Source organism: Dromaius novaehollandiae, chromosome 15 (genome assembly GCF_036370855.1).
Source record: "Dromaius novaehollandiae isolate bDroNov1 chromosome 15, bDroNov1.hap1, whole genome shotgun sequence".
Classification (NCBI taxonomy): domain Eukaryota; kingdom Metazoa; phylum Chordata; class Aves; order Casuariiformes; family Dromaiidae; genus Dromaius; species Dromaius novaehollandiae.
The window spans coordinates 19,325,066-19,343,795 of record NC_088112.1 but is presented as its reverse complement, the minus strand read 5'-3'; the positions used below and the strand labels follow the sequence as shown (position 1 = coordinate 19,343,795).

Sequence of the window (18,730 nt, the reverse complement as noted above, 5' to 3'; positions counted from 1 at the left end):
TCAGAGGGAAGTACAGAATGGATACCTGATACACCGGAGATTTGTAGGGTCACTCTAAAAAATACAAGTTATAGTGAGAAGTTAACAATAAGGCAGCTTTTCTGCCACAGGGGCTGAGCTCATCTCTGGACTTGTTGACTTCTGACTCCCTGTGAGGGCTTGAATAGTTGTTGCTAATTTCCTGGTTAGGTTCTCCTGTAAATGCAAATCCCAACAAAAACTTGAAGCTTCTCTTTTCCTTTCCTGGAGTCACTTTTGCCATCCTATAAAGACATCAGTTGCTGTGGCATGACAACTTCAGTCAGCATCTCTTTTGCCTTTTGGAGTGTTCCAGTAAATTTCCCTCTTGCTTCCTTCAATCCAGGTGCTTTTCAAAACTATGGTAATTTTCTTGTTTTCAGAGTTGACCAAGATGTAATGCAAAGTTTGTAAGTTAGCCTAAAATACAATGTTAACAACAACTACTGATACTGTAAAAGGATACCCAAGCTGCCTGGAACATATATTAATGCTAGGGCCTTGCAATATTATATAGAACCCAAAGTACTGAATCAGTAGTAATGTAAACTGTTGTATTTTTTTATTTATTCTGGGTAAAAAATTTCCCTTCATTCATTAAGGTAGACTGCACATGAGAAGAAAAACAACTTTTGAATGCTGAGATGAATTTATTTTGAATTTACTGCACTTCCATTTTATTTTCCTTTTCCTTTTCCCCCTTCGAGATTTCTAGTAGGATCTGAGCGATCGCAGTTCTCAACGTGAATATGAGATGTGATGCCAGGAAATACTCTTTGCATTGGGAGCATTCTCCCAAGGACTTGCCCCTTAACAATATTACCACTGTATCTAATGGGATGGATACAGACCAGTTTTACGCAGAAACCTGGTAAAAACAAGAGAAAAAAAACATATGTCTTATAAAGCTTGTGGGGGTTGGGGGGGGTTGCTGTAGTGGAAATAAAAAATAGCCAAACACTGAGGTCATTGAAAATAAAGACAGTGGTCAGAGTTGCTGGATTGTTGGAGGGAAAATGGGAAGGAGGTGGAGTGAGGATGGGGGTTCTTGGTTTAGGAAAGAAGAGCTTGAACACTTTCCACAAAACCAAACAAAACTACTCGTAAGACATCCTATCTCTTTTAAAACTGTTTTTGTCTTTTCCTGCACTTTGGCTCCCAACCCCAGTACTTGTAGAAAGAAGAGTAAATAACAGGTCCTGAAAATGAGAGTTTGCCTAGTTACATTTAAGAGTGGGTGCCCTACATTTGGATTCTAACATAGGAGCAAAAAGTTCTGAATGCAAATGCATAGAAGATGCTGTGGCTCGAAACAGATGCACTTTGCTTCACTGCTTAGGTGCAAGGGAGCACATCCTACATGAAATTAAGATAGAAAAACTAAATGAAAAAATAGCTTTTTACCTGATCCCCTGATTTGGACTCCATCATCAATGACATTTCCGTTATGAAAGAATTTAATGGGTCCAGAGAGCTGGCCAGAAAAGGGAGCGTACACTGTTGCTCCATCAGCACAGATGACATCCACACCCACGTGCTTTCCTTTACCATTACGTCTGAAAAAAGGTTATGTCAGTAATAAGACAGTGTTGGCATAGCAGACTGTGAAGAATTTAAATCATGTTTTTAATAAAATGTACATTATGTGATGTCCTGTAGGATTTATGATTTGTGGTGTTAGATTTGCAGGTCTGTAAATTGAAAAACAATGTTTCTTACAAGCCTTTAAATAGAACTGTAGCGTAGCAGAAATGTTGATGGGAAGGTACTTCTGGAGCTCATCTAGTCCAGCCTTCCACTTGAGTCAGTGCCATTCCCAGCTCTAGGTCAGGTCAGCCATGGCTTTCTCTAGCTGAGTCATAAAAAACTCCAAGATAGAGATTTCATGACTTTTATGGACACCCTGTTCTGGCGCTGCATTACCTTTGTAGTGAAAATGTTTCCTAATTTTCAACCTCAGCCTTCAAAGTTGTATTTCAAAATTGACTTAAGAATACTTAAACTCTATTTCAATGGAGTGGCAACAAACTCATGCTAATTACAGTACCTTGGAGCTCCGTAGTATCCACAGCCATAGCTATCACAGCCTCTTATCTCGTTTACAGCATTCCCAGCACATATTGCTGCCCAGTATTGATCTTGCTGTGGAAATGGTGATGGCATATCTTTGAAATACAGAAACACAAGAAATCAAAATTATCTTCTGGGTTCTGTTTGTTCTGATGCACATTTGTGAATACTGTTTTCGTTTTAGTTAAGTAGGAACATACTGGAATTGTTGATGTCTTCCACAGAATTTGTCACCCATTTGGAAGTATAAGGAGAATGTACATCCAAGACTAGATTCTATTGTTTCTTCGTATAGAGCTATCTGATTTAAGGAACACTCTTTAAAGAGAAATTCAGGGGATTATCATGTTTCCTAGAGTGTAATCTCTTTAGGAGAAAGCTCAGCTCTGCTTCTTTTTTATTTAGCACAGCCTAATGGCACTTTAGTCCTGAAGTCCTACATTACTACCAAAATCTTTAAATTTGTATTTGTAAAGGATCATCCTAAAAGCTGAGGGTAGCATTGCTGTTGATAAAGGATTTGAGGGTATTATTTAGTGCTGAAACTGGAATATACGTTCAGGATCTGCAGAAGGTTGTGGGTCTTACCTTTCCATCAGATCGTGACCTATTCAGAACAGAACTCTGCTCAAAAGCAGATTGTTACTTCATCTGTAAGTTGAGAGTAGCTCGCATGTAAAGAAGCTTCCAGGTTTATTTGTGTTGACTTTGAAGCCAGTCAACACGGAAAGCTGGGGATTTGCTCCTTGCAGAAGTTACATTGCTATGTAAATGATAAATGTTAAACTAGAGAAGATCAGAACTTCTTCGTCTAGAATGTTCATTTCCCTAAACTGTGACCTTAATTAGTATAGTGAATACTTACTGCTGATCTTCAAGTCACTGTTAACAGCAGTGTTTGGAACTGAACGTGTTTCAGAAATTGAATTGTCCTGTGATGTCTTCGTACCATATGTCTGTGTATTAAATGGAGGATGTATTTCCGTATCTGCTATTTCCTGCAGCCATGCTAAAGGAGAGGTAACACTGCTCCTGTTTGGAAATTTACCCTTAAGGTCTATGCAAGTCAATGAAGACAGCAATTCCTAATTCATAAGCTAGCTAAAGTGCAATATCAAAAACACTCTTAGTAGTTAAAAAAATACAAATAGAAGAAGTGTCTGGCTCAGTTTGGAGAAGGGGGATAACTACAACTGATAAGCTGATACATGTAGCTCCTGTCTTTAATACTGTCTACTGTCGTATTCTGCTGTATGCATAAAGCGCATTTGGATGTTGCTGTTAGAGCCTAAGACAGAGGAGAATCTTGCTTTTGAAAGCTGATGTTCTTACTTGCAATTAAGCATACTTTCATTCATTATAATATATATATATATTACGAGGTTTAAGTAGATCAGTAGGGTCAGAGCGGTCACAGTTCTCAACGTGGATGTGAGACACGATGCCAGGAAATACTCTCTGCATTGGCAGCATTCTTCCAAGTTCTTGCCCTCTCTGGATGGTGCCTTGGTATCTGATAGGGTGAATACAGACGAGTTTTACGCAGAAACCTGTAAGAGATAGAGAGGAGGTCAGGAAGCATCAACTACATCTGTTCTTGTGGTGTGCAAGAGATCTTCCATGCTGGCCTCTTACTGTAGATTGCAATGATGAAGCAGAAATATAGTAAAGATACCAACAATCCTGAAATCAAAATTCTCTGGATTGCTTATGGAAAAGGGGAAAGAGAAAGAGAGAGAGTTAGAAAATAGGAACGGTAAGCAACCTCTCAGCAAAACTGAGAGCATATTACTGATACTTTTATTTTCACTGTTTCCTTTTTTGATTTGGGGGGTAATTGGTTTTCTTTGTTACCTGTTTTTCAGCTCCCTCTTCCCTTCTCTTCAAGAAAAGCAGAGGAAAAGGACTGTATTTCCTGCTAGTGATAACTTGTGATGCTTGTGAGCAGGATTCTAGTTGTACTTAAATGTAGGAACTAAAGAGGCATGAGAGTAAATGACAGTTTGCTTGACTTGAAGAGCTACAGAAATATCTTACTCAAGTAAATGAAATGATTACTTATGGGCGCTTTAAAACGTGTCTGCTGTTATTACTTGCCTGATCCCCTGATTTGGACTCCATCATCAATGGCATTTCCATTATGAAAGAATTTAATGGGTCCAGAGAGCTGGCCAGAAAAGGGAGCGTACACTGTTGCTCCATCTGCACAGATGACATCCACACCCACGTGCTTTCCTTTACCACTGTGTCTGAAAATGTAAACAGGTGATTAGCGAAGTCTCTGTCAGGCCTAACATTATATATAGATAGATAGCTCAGTTAGCACACTTCCAGAACTTCTACATCAGCAAGGAAGTTGGAAAAAATAGTGGCTTCAATCAATCTTTAATTATTGAAAATTGTTTGTATTAATCTGACCTAGTTTAAAGGAAGATGAGATTTCAAATTTCAAGCACATTTTTTACTTTCCTGTATTCATAGAATATTTCAAACTGTTATATAAAAGTACCTCAGTTCTACACATAAATATATCTGCGCCAGTGTAAAATAGAATCTTATGCTGGGATTTTTTCATTTAGAAATTCAAAAGTTGCATATTGAAGATGGGCACCTTTTACTGGGGTTGAAGGGAGGAGAAGAGAGGAGAATGCAAGGAAGGCAGAAGTCATTCTGCCTATAAAAGCCTTTTTCAGGGAAATGCTATAACCTCCTCTGTTATGAGGTGCCTACGATGCTGTCAGATATTTAGCTTGTGTAGATTAATCCACTTGGCTTCATGTAAGCTCTGTGGGTGTATGTCAAGTATCTAGTCTTTGAGGCTCTGTAGTGGTAGTGTGTGACATCAAAAATCTGGCTGCTAATTCGTGTAGTGGTCTGGCTTCTTCACCTACACATCCCTCAGCAGAAGTGACATTAAGGCACTTCAGTGAGATTTCTGAGTAAGGTCTCCAAAATGGGTAAGGACGGGTCCTATAGACCAACAGTATTCTGTCATTCTCAGCATAATGGGTGGTAAAATAGCGCTAATGATTGCTAGGAAGACGTCACCAGTGTTTTTGTGTATTGGTCTTAGATCCTGGTGAAAGAAGACAAAACGGCAGCAAGCCTTTGATTTTTAAAGGGTAGTTAAACTCTGCAAAGTTTCTCCGGTTTGCTTTAGAAAAGCAGCAGCAAACTTTTCTCCAAACTCCCAATACCCCACTGTTTTACCTGTCAGCGCCGTAACTGCCACAGCCGTATTTATCACAGCCTCGGATTTGGTTGGTAGGATTCCCAGCGCATATCTGTGCCCAGTGCCGGTTTTGTTGGGGTGGGTGTGCATCCCACTGCTTGGCAAAAACTTTATGAGCGAAAGAGGAAAATAGGGAAGTTTGAACCACGTTCTTAGTACTGTATGATAAAAGTTAAGCTGCAAAATACAGAATGTGCTTAAAGTACAAGACAAATGTCATGACTGCTGTTGCATGTCACCTCTACTACTGTCTCTGTGCCATGGAATACAGCTTTCTCTTTAATTGCATGTTAACATGGTTGTGGGATTTATCCTTCTCCCCCTAAATTCTCTGAAATCTAGTACCCCTTATTCCCCCAGCCTGGATCATCCATTGGGACACGCTTTGCATCAAGTCCTGTGTCAAGCTGTCTCACTTTAAATATTTTTTGTCTTCAAGACAAAGTCACAGCAGGTAGAGCTCCTCTCTAAGCAGCAAGAATGGGTGTGTTTAGAGTTTTCCAGTGCTAGGCATAGGGGGAAAGGACATAAAATAATGGAAGAAAACAGCAACCTCTGAATCTGAACGTGTGTGAGGAATAAGATGACAAACTGGTAAAATGCTAAATAGCAATGAAGTAGTAGTTAAATTTGTAAACATGAGTGAAAGTGTTTCTTCTAACTCCATCAAAGAATTCCACTGCGTATTTGTTAATGCTGGGAACAGAAACATGTCCAAGCTTGTCAGTCTGAATCTAATATCTAAAAGATGTGGATTTACTGTACTAATATTCTTACCCACACAACACAGTACAAATTTCCTGACCATTCATGCTGGCGCTGATGTCCATTCTTTGTAGAGAATGGTTCATGGATTGTTAGAATTTCGGAAAATACATATATAAAAGAACATCATAGAACCTGTTACATAGATCTGATCCCTCTCCTAGACGTCTGATGTCTTTAATTTTAAGGTACATTCTCTAGAAACAAAGCAAAGCTATAATTGCATATTTTTAATCCTAGTTTGTGAAATAAGTCAAACTACTTTCCCTTGTTACATTTTTCGTGAAATCTCTTTAAATGCTTCAGTATGATACAGCACTAACTCCAAATGCACACCCATGTTTCTACTTTATAATAGTTATAATAGCGTACTTTACAATAATTCTTCATAAAACTAAGTTGAAAACCTTAGCTATAGCATTACGTATATTGGAGTGAATTTCACTGATTTCTTAACGTCTGCCTGAAAAAAGTGAAGACAAATACAAAATAGTAATCTCAACTCACCAGTGGACACCAGGCTGACCAGAGCGATCAGACTGAGCGCTGACATTCTGCAGTCCCACCAGTGTTCCTTGAGCAAATCAAAGACGTCGCGCAGTAGCTCTCTTTGGTATTTATGTACTTTAGAAAGTGCAAGTCTGTTGTTTTGGCCAATCAGTCTTGTGCAAAGTATTACACCTCTGGGTAGATGGTATTGCCATATTAGGCTGTAAAGATGTCAACAAAATTAACTGTTGTTAGAGCAGGTTGGGAAAGATAAAATGATTGGCCTCTTAGCACACAATAACAGATGGAAACAGAGCAATCCCACATTGCAGGAAGCTCCAGTTGATCTGTTTCTCAACTTTTCTTCCTCCTCCTGAAGTAAGGGCACGCTTAGGCCAAAAATGGTAGGAACGATGCGTATGCCCAGAGACTTCAGTTGGAGGGAAATGATGGGCAAAACTCCACATAGCGTCTTGTCACTCACATGCGTAACCAGTGTGTCCTTCTGCTTTGCTCATTCCAGTGCCTCCTTCTCAGGTGTGTGTGCTCATCAGCTTTCTAGCTGAATGATAGAAAACATAAGAAGATGTGATGTTCTGTTTACTATGAATATGGACTTAAGAAGGTCGGATGCTTTTGCAAGGAACTATGGTTTTTTTTCTGTTCAGCTGAAATTATTATCTAGTCTGGACTTAAACTCATTAAGTCTTTGGACTGAAACCCTAGTTTTTGAGAACAAAATGCGTATCAAAACTTACCTTGAAGTTCTAAAATAAACAGTTGCAAACCAAAGTTGTGCTTGCATAGCTGTGACATGGAGTTAAACTTCTAGTGTTATATGACTGGCCACCTTCAGAGTTCTCAAAAGTTGAAAGAACAGCCTCCTCCTCACTCCAGTGTCCCGATAGATTGAATGATTGTTGATTTTAAGCATTGATATAAAGTAGAAAAATTCAGCTAGGAGGAACGGATGGAGATAAACCTCAGGATGCATCACAACCTGGTGATCAGAATATTCTCCTGAGAGGTGGGAGACCTTTGCTAACATCCGCTCTCACACTGCTTTTCAACCTCTTCTTAGGATTTATAAAGTTTCATTTAGTATCTGCGTTAATAATAATAATATTGGTATCTTCATTTAGTAATTTATGTTATTAAGTACACTGTTTTGTGGTTTTTTTATTATCATTCCTTCTAGTTTTTCTGTGGCAGTTATAGAAAAGTGTTAGATTTTCTTTATGGGCAAGTGTTAGTCAATGAAAAAGTTAAATGAGTCATGGAACTTGCACAGCAGCTGTCCTGTATTCCCAGTTTCGGTAACCTCTGGAAGTCCTGTGGTTTTTTTCAGAGGAGAAACAGATGTCTCTCTGCAGCACTTCTAGTTTGCAAAGAATGTCTCTACAGCCTGTTTACTTCGAAACTCCACGGAACAGGCAGCAGGAGACAAATTCATTGCTCATTCTTCCAAGCTTTTTTACAGCCAGTATTTAACCCCAAACCAATCTTTTAGTCCTTTCTGGGGTTATTATCGGTGGCTTTAGTGATTTTATCCCTGCTGGTTTTTCTCCCATCCTGCCAGAATGAACTGCTGTTTTTCACTCATAGCTACCAAATATCCATTTAAAATGTTAGGTTCCCTCGGTCTAGTTTTGATGGGGCTTTTTGTTCTGATCTGCTCGGTGTGATGGAGTCCAGGTTTCCAAATAACACAAGGTGTTGGCGAGAGCTCCTGGTGGGTGTTCAGGATCTGGGGACACTGCTTACCCCTGAACTTTAAAGACAGGGGTGGCTTATGTGACCGAACCACCTTGAAAGAACCAGAAAGAGTCGTAGTTGCTGCAAGTCGAGAGGCTGCTGGAGGAGTGGGTGTACTAGTATTTCCAGCTTTCCAGGCTTACTAGCTTTAATTCCTCAAGACATTTAAACTGCACAGATGGAGACCTGCATCCTGCCAGAGCAAAATGATCTGAGACTTAAAAGCCAACTCCAGACGACTATTTCTTCATGAGCCAGGTCCCTCACCTCTTCCTAGACCTCAGCACAGTTTGAGTGAAATTCTCTGAATCTGTTGGCTCTTAGACTGTGTGTATTGGTTAAGTTACCAAGGAGCATTGGGAATTCCAGAATTCCTTAAAGCTTCTGCTACAACTGTCTTTCAGTGTAGAAATATGTATGGCTATAAATTTCTACAGCTGTTGTACTGTCTGTCACCTGTTTCCAGTCCTCACTCATCTCTTTGTGGGTGAAAGAGCTCCAGCCCCTGCTTCGAAGGTGGTGCAGTGCAGGGAGGTGAATTCACCTTGTCTGAGAGGGTCGGTGTAACTGCAAAAGATAAAAAGCAACCTAAGCAACAGCTGTAGCAGGAGACTTGTTCATCATTTAAGAGCGGAGACAACAGGGGGACGTGATCTACCTACACCCCAGGTCGATCGCTACGTGCACCTTCCATGATGGTCTACATCCCGTGTGAGCAGCGCGGGGCTGCTCAGAACTTCATAGGATATAGGGGTCAAAGTGCTGTTGAGCTTAGGTAGGTACACTTTTTTCCTACTAGAAATAAAACCATTTAAAAATAAATAATTTTGGACAAAAATAAATAATTTTGCACTGTTGCCTGGCCTCTCTTAATTGTGGGGCCTCCAAACATGGTTTCTGTGACAATAGTCTCTCTGCCAGCCTTTTAGTCCTGGTTTTACTCCAGATTGCCAGTTTGCAGTAGTAGTGTTTTAAATATCGCATTGTATAAATTTTACCTAGGGCAGATCTGCCTTAAAACAGTTTTTTATAGCCTTTTCTAAACTCATGAGGTCCTCGTGTTACCAAGGAAGGCACTGCAGCACCTCAATCCTCTCTGCAAAGTCTTTTGAGAAAGAAAAGCTGTGTATAAAATAAGCCAGACACACCGACAGGTGAGAGACCAGAAGTACAACTATGTTGTAGGTGCAGAGAAATTGGAAGAAGCTTTTCTTTGACTGCTGCTTTGCAATTTGGTATTTTGTGAAACAGCTCGTAGCTACCCGTTCTTTGTAATTTTTTTCCACCTGCATTTGTGTTATAGGGCTCACTCCAGGTTGCTGGTAGCTGTGTATATGTGCTTTTTATATTTCCTTCCTAAGGGATCTTAATAGTGTTGTGTCTTGCTCAATTCTTTCTTAAAGGAATGTGTCAAAATGTCATTTGTTATAACAATATCACTAACATGCTTGTGGTGAAGTATCTGTCTTAAAAAAATAGTTTTCAAATGTGTGATATTGTAGATTTAGCATTTAGCATTAGATTTAGCAGGGGATTCGCTGTCTTCACTGCGTGCTCTGGCCGGGGTAGGCCTGTCACCTCGGGCGGTTGGGCCTGAGGAAGCGATGAAACTCCGTTGGTGGCATTCCAGGTTGGGCAATGAAGATGTTAATATAACAGTTGGTAGGTGCAGTTGTGAAAGAACCTAATTGGCCACTTAGGGCGTAATAACAGAAGGATATGGGACAATCCTCGGCCAGGTTGCGCGGCCCTCGGGAGCCCTGGTTGCACCACGTCCCCGCCTGCGGTTGGGACGATGGGGCAGAACACGGAGCGACATCAGCGCGCGGTGCTGCAAGGGTCCACGCGGGGAAGAGATGGACCGACGGAGCACGTCGGGACCACTTTCTCTTGCCTAAGAGGTGCCTTCCCTCTTCTGCTGCTTGTACGTCAGTAATGACTTCCCTGGGTATTTGAGCCCCTTACGAGTCTCCTAATGGGAGATTCTTCTTCTCTAAGAAGAAGACCTCCTTTGCCAGCCAGCTATGCATCGCTCCCGAGATACCGTGACTCTGCTTTGTATGTTAGGCTGTGTTTTGGGGGACTGAAGGGCGATACCAGTGAATTGCACATTGCCGGTTACCAGGACTGGTGAATAGGATGGTACCTGCCTTGCGCCTACCCCGACACCCTGAGATGTTAGACTAACCCTGCCTAAGGTGCTAAGAGCCCCGAGACTTTGATGGAAAGGGGATGGAGATCAGTTGCCAGAACTGTACTCTGGGCTCTTTGATGACTCCCTGTAGACCTACTTTACATAATAGTGGTGTGAACAGGAAGTGTTTCATGTTTTACTTGGGAAAACCATAAAATGATAATGTTGTTTGGAAGAAAGCGAAGCTTCATTCTGATATGATTTTCCCATTTTGGGCAAGTTTAACTGAGGAGCTGGAAGTAGTCCCTTGTTTCCAAATTTAATGTGGCGATAATAATGCTTGTGTCTGGGTATTACCTCTGGTTTCATAAATATAGCTGGTAAATCTTTCTTCTCCCAGAATTACTTGTCTCAAAGCTATTCACAGATTTGCTTTCGGTAAATGGGTTTTTCAGTAAATTGAGTTTTCGGTAAATGAACAATTTAACTAAAAAATAAAAAACAAGAAAAGTTTATTTAGCCCTAGTTGTTGTGATAGTGCTAAAATTATGAAGCATGTAGTCGAGGAGGCACAGTCCTTGGGAGGTGAGAGAACAGCAGGTCCTGCCCATAGGAAGAGCAAGATCCAAGTCTTTCCCTCCCTTGTCGTCAGCAACGGGAATTGGCCGGTGGCTTTCGAAAGGTTTTTCGCACATCAGTCTCCTACCGTTCGCTGCTCCGATAACCCAAAGTATGTTTTGCCTAGTTGGCAGCTGTGGTCTGAGGGGCCGAGCTGAATTAGTCGCTGATGGGAAGCCCCATGCTCTGCCTTTTAATACGTATAAAGAAGCAGCTCAAAAAAGATTCCTCATCTCTCTCAAACAGAATAAGCAGGCGGTAAGCTAGGCGTGTCGAGCTCGATTTTCCTTGATAAAAAGGTCTGTAGTATGTCCATCTTAAATACAGAAAAAAGAAAAGAAATTGGAAAATAAAATGATGTAATAAGCTTTTTGGAGGAAAAACCCCTAGCTGGAGAAGTGCAAGAAGCACCTGGGAAATGGTAGTGGACACAGTGGGTGGAAATCTTCTTCCTTTCCCTGGATATATTTTACAGAGCACTTAACTTTGCTCTTCTTTCCAGGTGATCTGTGTGCATTATGTTATTAAAGAACCTTAAAAGCTGTTTGTCTGGAAAATGAACAATAGACTTAGAGTTAATCACAAAAATCAAATCACGCTTTAGAAACTAACTGCAGCAGAATTTCCTTGCGCAGTTGGCAGCGTGTGGTTCTCCTGGTGAAAATCGAGCTGGCACAATGTAAAACAGGTTGCACGCGGTATTTAATCAGGCTTATCAGCGCTTGGGTGGGCTGAGATGAGGTGAGTTTTGTCACAAAGATGAAATAAGCTTTAGCTTTTGGGCTCAGGCTGTAGTATCACCGAAAGATCAGCAGGTTGTGCTGGCTGATCAGCCAAAAGACATGCTTGGTCGTGTCGTGTTAAATATATAACGTGCTGTAGCGCACCTAAATGTATGGCCTTTATCTGCAGCTTATACGTACATATGGAAGAAAGTCGTGTTTTCGTGCACAATTCCGATTTAAAGCTCCCCCTGGAATTTCTCTTGCCTTTACTGATGTAATTGCCAGGCCTGAGCTGTGCGGGTGTTGTCTGGGAGGAGGGACCAACATAGAAGGAAACTTTCTGCTACCTGTGTCCTCTCTTCTGAGAAAATAAATCACCAGCTGAATCCTCCAAAAGCCCTTTAACGCTTGGAGAAACGGGAGGGAATTGTGCTGACTTGGATTATAGCTGGGGCAGTTTGGACTTCGCAGGCTGGGATGAGGCTCGTATCTCTGTCTTGGGGTCTAAACCCCAACGTGGCAACGAAAAGCATCCCAGCAGTAGGGTGAACTAGCACAGAAACGAAGCGGTTCTGGATGGTCCAAGTTTGCTGGGTCTTTCTGAAAAAGCCTGGTTGCCCCGGTCCCTCCCCGCAGCATCCCTTCCCATCCCCGCGAGCATTTCGGCAACGGCGTCTCTTACCGGTCCTTTCCTTTCTTCCCGGAGTCAGCTAGAAATTGCACTTTCCCTTCCTCCTCAGCCGCTGTTATATTACCGATAGACTGAAAAAATGCAGCCGTAGGCTTGCACAAACTGGGAAGCTGCAGCAAAGCCTGGTGCAGCGTCGAGCGAGGGGGAGCAGCCGCGAGGGCAGGCAGACAACACAAAAACAGTGCTGGATCCTGTTCTGACTCCCATGTGATGACTAAAATCAAGCATAAATGTTGATGCCAAAAAGCAGTCTGGGTGCAGCAGAGGAATCCTGTAGCAGGAGTCTGGGGAAAAAGGAGTGAGTTTCTTCATTAAGGTTGTTCTACCTTTTTCCGAGACAGGCCCCGGGAAAGGGGTTTCGGCTTTATACAGGGTTTTCTGCAAGCTGTGTTTAAAAAAATAAAATGCAAGCCAAACTTTGTGACAGCACCAAATAAATTCAGAACAATCTGGAATGAAACAGTCCTTTAATAACATCACTTCCCATACATAAGCAAAGTGAAGATTTTGGGCTTACTGTAGAAATACAGCTGCAAAGAGAGCAGAGACGTGCTAGCTCGGCGCGTTACAGCACGGGTCGCCGCGTTGCTGGTGGGCAGCGAGAGCCTCCTTCTCCCGAACAGACCCTCTTCCCTTCACGATTGCTTCAGCATTCGTTGGCTACTAACGCGGCCGTGTGCAGGGTACGGTAACAGCTTTAACGCATTTGTTCCACCTCCCTCTAAGCCCCTTAGTGTGTAGCTAACCATCGGCATTTTGCTCGGGGGTGCATTGCTTTCTTTTCGGAAAGCAGAGCCCCCGTTCAAGGCTCAGTGGCTTCCACTTTACTATCTACGTACGGGCAATCGAACGAATACACAAGTGATGGGCTAAAAGCTTTGCTGCTGGCGCGCGGTCCTCCCTTCACAGGTTGGGAGTCGGGTCGCTAAGGTCGCAGTTCTGGATGTGGACGTGGGAGGTGATGCCTCGGTACACGCTCTGCATGGGCAGCAGGACCCCGATTTTGTCGCCCTTCCTGACGGCCCCGCTGTGCTTGACCGGTTTGACGTAGAACATCTTAATGCAGAATCCTGTTAACAGGGGACAGACGAGGGAGGGGGAACTGCTGTGCCCATGAAATGGTTCAAAACCCCGACAAAGTCATAAAATTCAGTAGCAAAATGAACATGACAGACAATAAGACCATTTGAGCTACAGCAACATGAAAAGTTGCAGAAAATGTGATGCCGCAATAGCATCAAGAGGAGAGATTAGGAAAAGGAATGAATAACAGGGAGAAGAGTGGGGAAAGGGGATCGCTGTGGGTAAAACTGCATGAGCAAGTAAAAGGCACACCGCTGTGCCTTTAATTATCCAAAATGTGCAAATGCATCAGCCTGACCCCTTTGGTTTTTTTAATGGAGATGAAATGCTATAATTTGTAGTTATCACCTTCATCCCTTGTTCCCCTAATGTTTGAAAGGATGATTAACCACAGCTGGTTCATGCACAGGTCCATATTTCCCATCATCAGTGGCACACAGAGCCCGGCCCGGTTACGTGCACGAGAGGCTGCAACCGCATTTGGGTGTCAGCTGTAAATGCTATTGTGGAGGGTTGTTTTTAAAAGGGCCTCTGATTGCTGTCAAAATTATGGGATAATCCACCTGGATGTAGCTCGGTTTGCTCTTGGTATGACTCAGGCATCCTGCTACGACTCATAATGCTAAGTAGCTCAAAGTGTCCTATTGCTGGTGGTTGGATTTAACAGGACTCGCAGGTCCCCAAGGCCTCCCGTTGGATCTCTGCTTTCTAGAAGGATTTGCTGATTATTGTCCTCTCAATCTAGCTAGTGCACTTTTCCTGCTTAAACAGATCCTGGATTTCTAGGTTATCCTTTCGCTTGGATTCTCACGCTACAGAACTGTAGTTCTGGCGAAGTTCATGATTTCAGGCTCATTTTAAAGTCCTGCAAACGAACCAGAGTGCTCTGCAATCGGGGTTTGTAAAAGGCATGTCTTATAGCTTTGGTACCTGATCCGGAAAGCTGCACTCCGTCATCGATGGCATTGCCATTGCCGTATGGCCTGACCTGTCTGTTGATCTTCCCTGTGAACGGCGCGTAGACGGTGGCCCCGTCCTCACACACCACGTCCACCCCTCTGTGTTGCCTCCCGCCTCTGCAAAAGAAGAGCAAAGCGTCCGCGTGTCCGTACGCGGCGGGTTGGCACCGGCCCTTCCAGCTGGGAACCCAGGAGGAGCACGAGTGCTCCGGGCAAAGCTGCCTTGCCCGGTGGGAGCCCACGTCCGCCGTTGGCAGGTAGAGTCACCCTTGGGCCTTTGACAGAAGACTGGAAATACAGGAGCGTGGGATAAGGAAAGGAGGGAAAGGTAAGAGCCTGTTTTGCAATAGCTAATATTGCTAGAAAAAGAGGTCAAGCTCCGTGGACACGGTTCCAAAGTTGAAACCTCTTTGTGTTTGGGTGAGCCCGGGGCAAGCTTGTCCAGAGGATTTTAGTCTCTGAGAGCACCAAGTCTTCCACCCCTCACCCCATTCCTCTCGCCCACTTTTTTAACATTTTATTTTGTTTTTAGGAATTTCTCCAGTGCGACACGGCCTCCCGTCTTCACCTGGCGCTGTTGTAGCCACCGCAGCCCTTGGAGTCGCAGCCTCTGACTTTGTTTGAAGGTTGACCTGAGCAGATATTTGCCCATTGCGCTGCAGCAGCTAGAAAAAAAGGGAAGAGAAGAGCAAAGGATGAAACCCCCAGGCCAGAAATAGGATTTCTCAGCCCCTGTTATTTCATAGCTGCTGCTGCTAACTTCCATACAGGGCTAAATGAAAACTTGAAGGCATGACTGAAGGTCTGCTGAAATCGATAGTAAGGCTCCTCCGGACTTTGCTGTAACCGTGGATCAGGCTTCGGAGAGCTAGAAAGTTAGTCATCTTTTATTGCAAGTTAATTTAAGGAATGCAACAACACAGATCTTTTCTGTTTTATGTTTTGCCCAGTGACATCTGAGGGCACTTAAAGCAGTGACATTAAAGCAAAACTACAGAAGAAATGATGGAGAATAGGGGATTTTGCCCCCAAGACAGACAGACGTGTTATATTCACAGGGCGCGTACCACAGACGTGGACCGGAGCAACGGGAGGGCTTTGCCTGCAGGTGAACCGATCCACCCCTGGATCTAGTGACATTGAACCTTAACTATGGAAAGACAGGACTGAGAGAGACCCAAGCCCACGCCTATTCCCTAACGTGGGAGCCAGTCCAGTCTAGCTGTCACTACTTACATTTTCTGCCTCCCAATGCTTCTATATTGTTGGCTGAAAGTCGAGCTGCAGCCAGAACGGGGCATGTGCACATATCTTCTTCCCATCTCCAGCTGTCACCCCCCGCAGTCAAAACCCCACCGCTCCTATGGCTCTAGCGTCGTCCTGGGAGAGGACAACGCCTGAAGGCGACGATGGGGGAAAGGCAACGCCGGGCTGAGGACCTTCAGCAAGCCCTGCTCATCCCACCGCAACGACGGGGGGTTTCCAAGTGCTACTGCTCCCCGTGGTCCCTATGGGCTGGGAACGGGGCTGGGGTAGCGCAAAGCGCTGAGCTGAGGGTCCTTCCCCCGCGTGAATAACGCTGCTGCACCATCCCTAGGGACCTCTGGGAGTCTGCGCAAATAGAGGAAATGATACGGCTGCATCAGAAGGATGGGTGTTGAAAGGATGCAGGAAACCTCTAATGCCTTCCTCGAGCAAAACAGCCCTTTGTTCGAGGTATTCTTCGTTTATTTTAATGGATTATGTATTCTTCATGAAAGCAAAGGTGATAACATTAAACATGGAAACATCTATGGGAACACTGTATGCTTAGAAGGCTGATCTTTAAGTAAAAGTCTTTTAAGAAAAAAATACATGTTGTTAATAATTGACATGCTTTAACCTACCCTTTCTTGTTCAATCACCATAAATTATTGCTCCTCAAAAAATGTTACTGCAACTCTTTACCACAACTAAAGAGACCTTCCCATGGAGGTTTCTATGCAATGTGAGGGGAGTTATTTTTGAAAGCAAAGCACAGCAGTCAAGAATAAATCAGTTCCTATATCCTTACAGATGAGCTTCAGGGAAAAAAAGAAAAAAGAAAAGAAAAGGAAAAAGAAGGCAGTTTACAAAGAGCAAGGTTTACAAAAAATCTGCTAACTTACCGCTGGAGATTGCAATCGCAAAAATGACTGCTGCGACTCGATGCATTTTCATGTGCCTTGGAAGCTCTGTTTTCACACTGAAAGGTCCAAAATACTTTGCTTTCTATTTATACATCCCAACAGAGGCTGTAGCCAATTTTTTCCAGCCAATCAGAAAATTTATGTGATACTAGTTCTTTTGCTTCCAGATTCAAGCCAAACAGCAAGAACAGACAACAACCCTGGCTTTGAGGTGTACCAACAGCCTGGCTAATTGGTGCTGTAGAGACTCCAGCTATTTAGCAATAGTAGCTAAATACTGTTTTGTTTTCAACTGAACGCTGACTTTTAAAGCCAGACTTTAAGGACAATTTGTAGCTATTTCTCTTCATTCCTGCCTCTTGCACAATCCTGGAGTTCAGCAAGATAATTTGGGTGGAGAAAGGGAAAAGAATTCAAATGAACTTTAAAAACCTCTGGGCGGATAAATACCTCGCGCTCCCACCACTGCTGCTGCTGCTTCTTGGAAGAAATCGAGCCAGGTGGACTCACCCTTGAAGCACTCAACTTCATGCTGGTAAAACTATGTATTCTGATCAGGCAACACATAAAATGAGACCCTTGTACCCCATATTTATTAGCCAGCTTTATTATATCTCCCAGATACTGCTGTGTCTCTGATGAGATACCTTCAGCGTGACCAGGGGGAGAGACACATGTTTACAATCTTCACTATGCCTGAATGGAAAAAGTAAGAAACCCTATAATATTGTGGCTGAACAAAATTACAGGAAATCCAAGAAATAGAGAACGCTGGAGCACAAACAAGGCCATCGTGGGAGTTATTTCTGGGAAGGGAGGGAATGTGATCCATTGGTTTATAGCCAGGAACTGGAAGTTGTTTGTCCTCTTGGCTCTTCAAGGGCCTGGTCTGTGCCGCTGGGGAGCCGCTGACCATTTTGTTTCTCTGTGCAATAAAAAATGAAAGCCGAGGATGCGTGCGACTTTGTGTCAGGGCTCTCAGCTGTGATGCTGTGCCCTCGCCGTCTCTCTTTCATGGAGTTTCTCTCGGTGGTCTCACATGGATGGGTAGAGGTTGGCCATGCATCCCAAAAAGGGACCAAGAGAATCATGTAGCTGCAAGGGGTTCAAATGCATCTTTGCCAGCGATGTTGACAGCAGCTGCCAGTGGGTTAATTTAAGGATAACTGGGTGTGCAGCTGTACATACATTGTGTTTTACAGGAGAAGAAGGTGGTCCCATCAGGATATCTTCAAGACACCCACGCTACCTTCTTCCCTGTCCCCCTTTCCCAGTGAAGTGTCATGCAACTATGTCACGTAAGTTCGCAATATGTTAATAGTGATAAGGAAGCAGCTTGGCTTGGAGAAAACTAACACCTGAAACCAGTCAAAGCCTGGTTAGAGGGAGCTTTCACTGCCTGGATGGAGACTTCAGCGAGCCCAATGCTATATGAGATGTTTTGGCTCCAAACAACCCAGTGCAAATCTGGGGGGGTTAGGAGGGGAGCTGGGCAGGCCCTGTGAGGGGAGAGGTTTTAAACCACTCGCCAAAAAGCTTCTCCAAGGAATGTGGGTGAAGGAAATCCACCTCTTGGAGGCAGAAGATGACAGAAGGACATGGCCAGCCTGTCCCTGTCTCCCCTGGGAAAAGCGGAGCAGGCGGGGCAGGTGCCAGTGCCCTCCCCACCTCGCGCTCCCATTTGGATCCTGTTCCGTTTTCTCTCCAGAAGAAACACTCCGCTTTTACTGTTTTCCTGTTCTTCAGATGTAGAAGGGGAAAATATATTTGAATGTAACATCTTGAAATGGTACATTTAGACAGAATATGCAGGAAAAATGATACCCGGCTCTCTGTACAATGCTTCTCACGCCTGGGTCTCAGCTAAACCAGTTCAGATAAAATAGCATTATCTTAAATTCATTTTGTTAATTGCTAATTCTGTTAGGGACTTACCAATCAACATCAAAGAGAAGAAGAGAATGAGTGAAGTAATTCTGCCTATCTCATCAGAAGCCAGTGCTCAGAAAACCAGCTTTTTTTT

General features: G+C 43.4%; 2 protein-coding genes across 2 annotated transcripts; both read right to left on the bottom strand.

Moving 5' to 3' along the window:
* Positions 1-585: 585 nt before the first annotated feature.
* On the bottom strand, positions 586-6,674 carry LOC112994094 (myeloid protein 1-like). Its single transcript, XM_026118243.2, has 7 exons — positions 6,593-6,674; positions 5,299-5,428; positions 4,186-4,337; positions 3,468-3,638; positions 2,066-2,183; positions 1,423-1,574; positions 586-886 (listed from the first exon to the last, which is right to left on the bottom strand). Exons 1-7 carry the CDS (start codon positions 6,636-6,638, stop codon positions 696-698), a joined length of 960 nt encoding a protein of 319 aa, XP_025974028.1. The 5' UTR covers positions 6,639-6,674; the 3' UTR covers positions 586-695.
* A 6,273-nt stretch (positions 6,675-12,947) lies between these two features.
* LECT2 (leukocyte cell derived chemotaxin 2) lies at positions 12,948-16,955 on the bottom strand. Its single transcript, XM_026118265.2, has 4 exons — positions 16,687-16,955; positions 15,108-15,204; positions 14,511-14,656; positions 12,948-13,567 (listed from the first exon to the last, which is right to left on the bottom strand). The coding sequence occupies exons 1-4, from the start codon at positions 16,736-16,738 to the stop codon at positions 13,401-13,403; spliced, it is 462 nt and encodes a 153-aa protein (XP_025974050.2). The 5' UTR covers positions 16,739-16,955; the 3' UTR covers positions 12,948-13,400.
* Between the last annotated feature and the right edge of the window lie 1,775 nt (positions 16,956-18,730).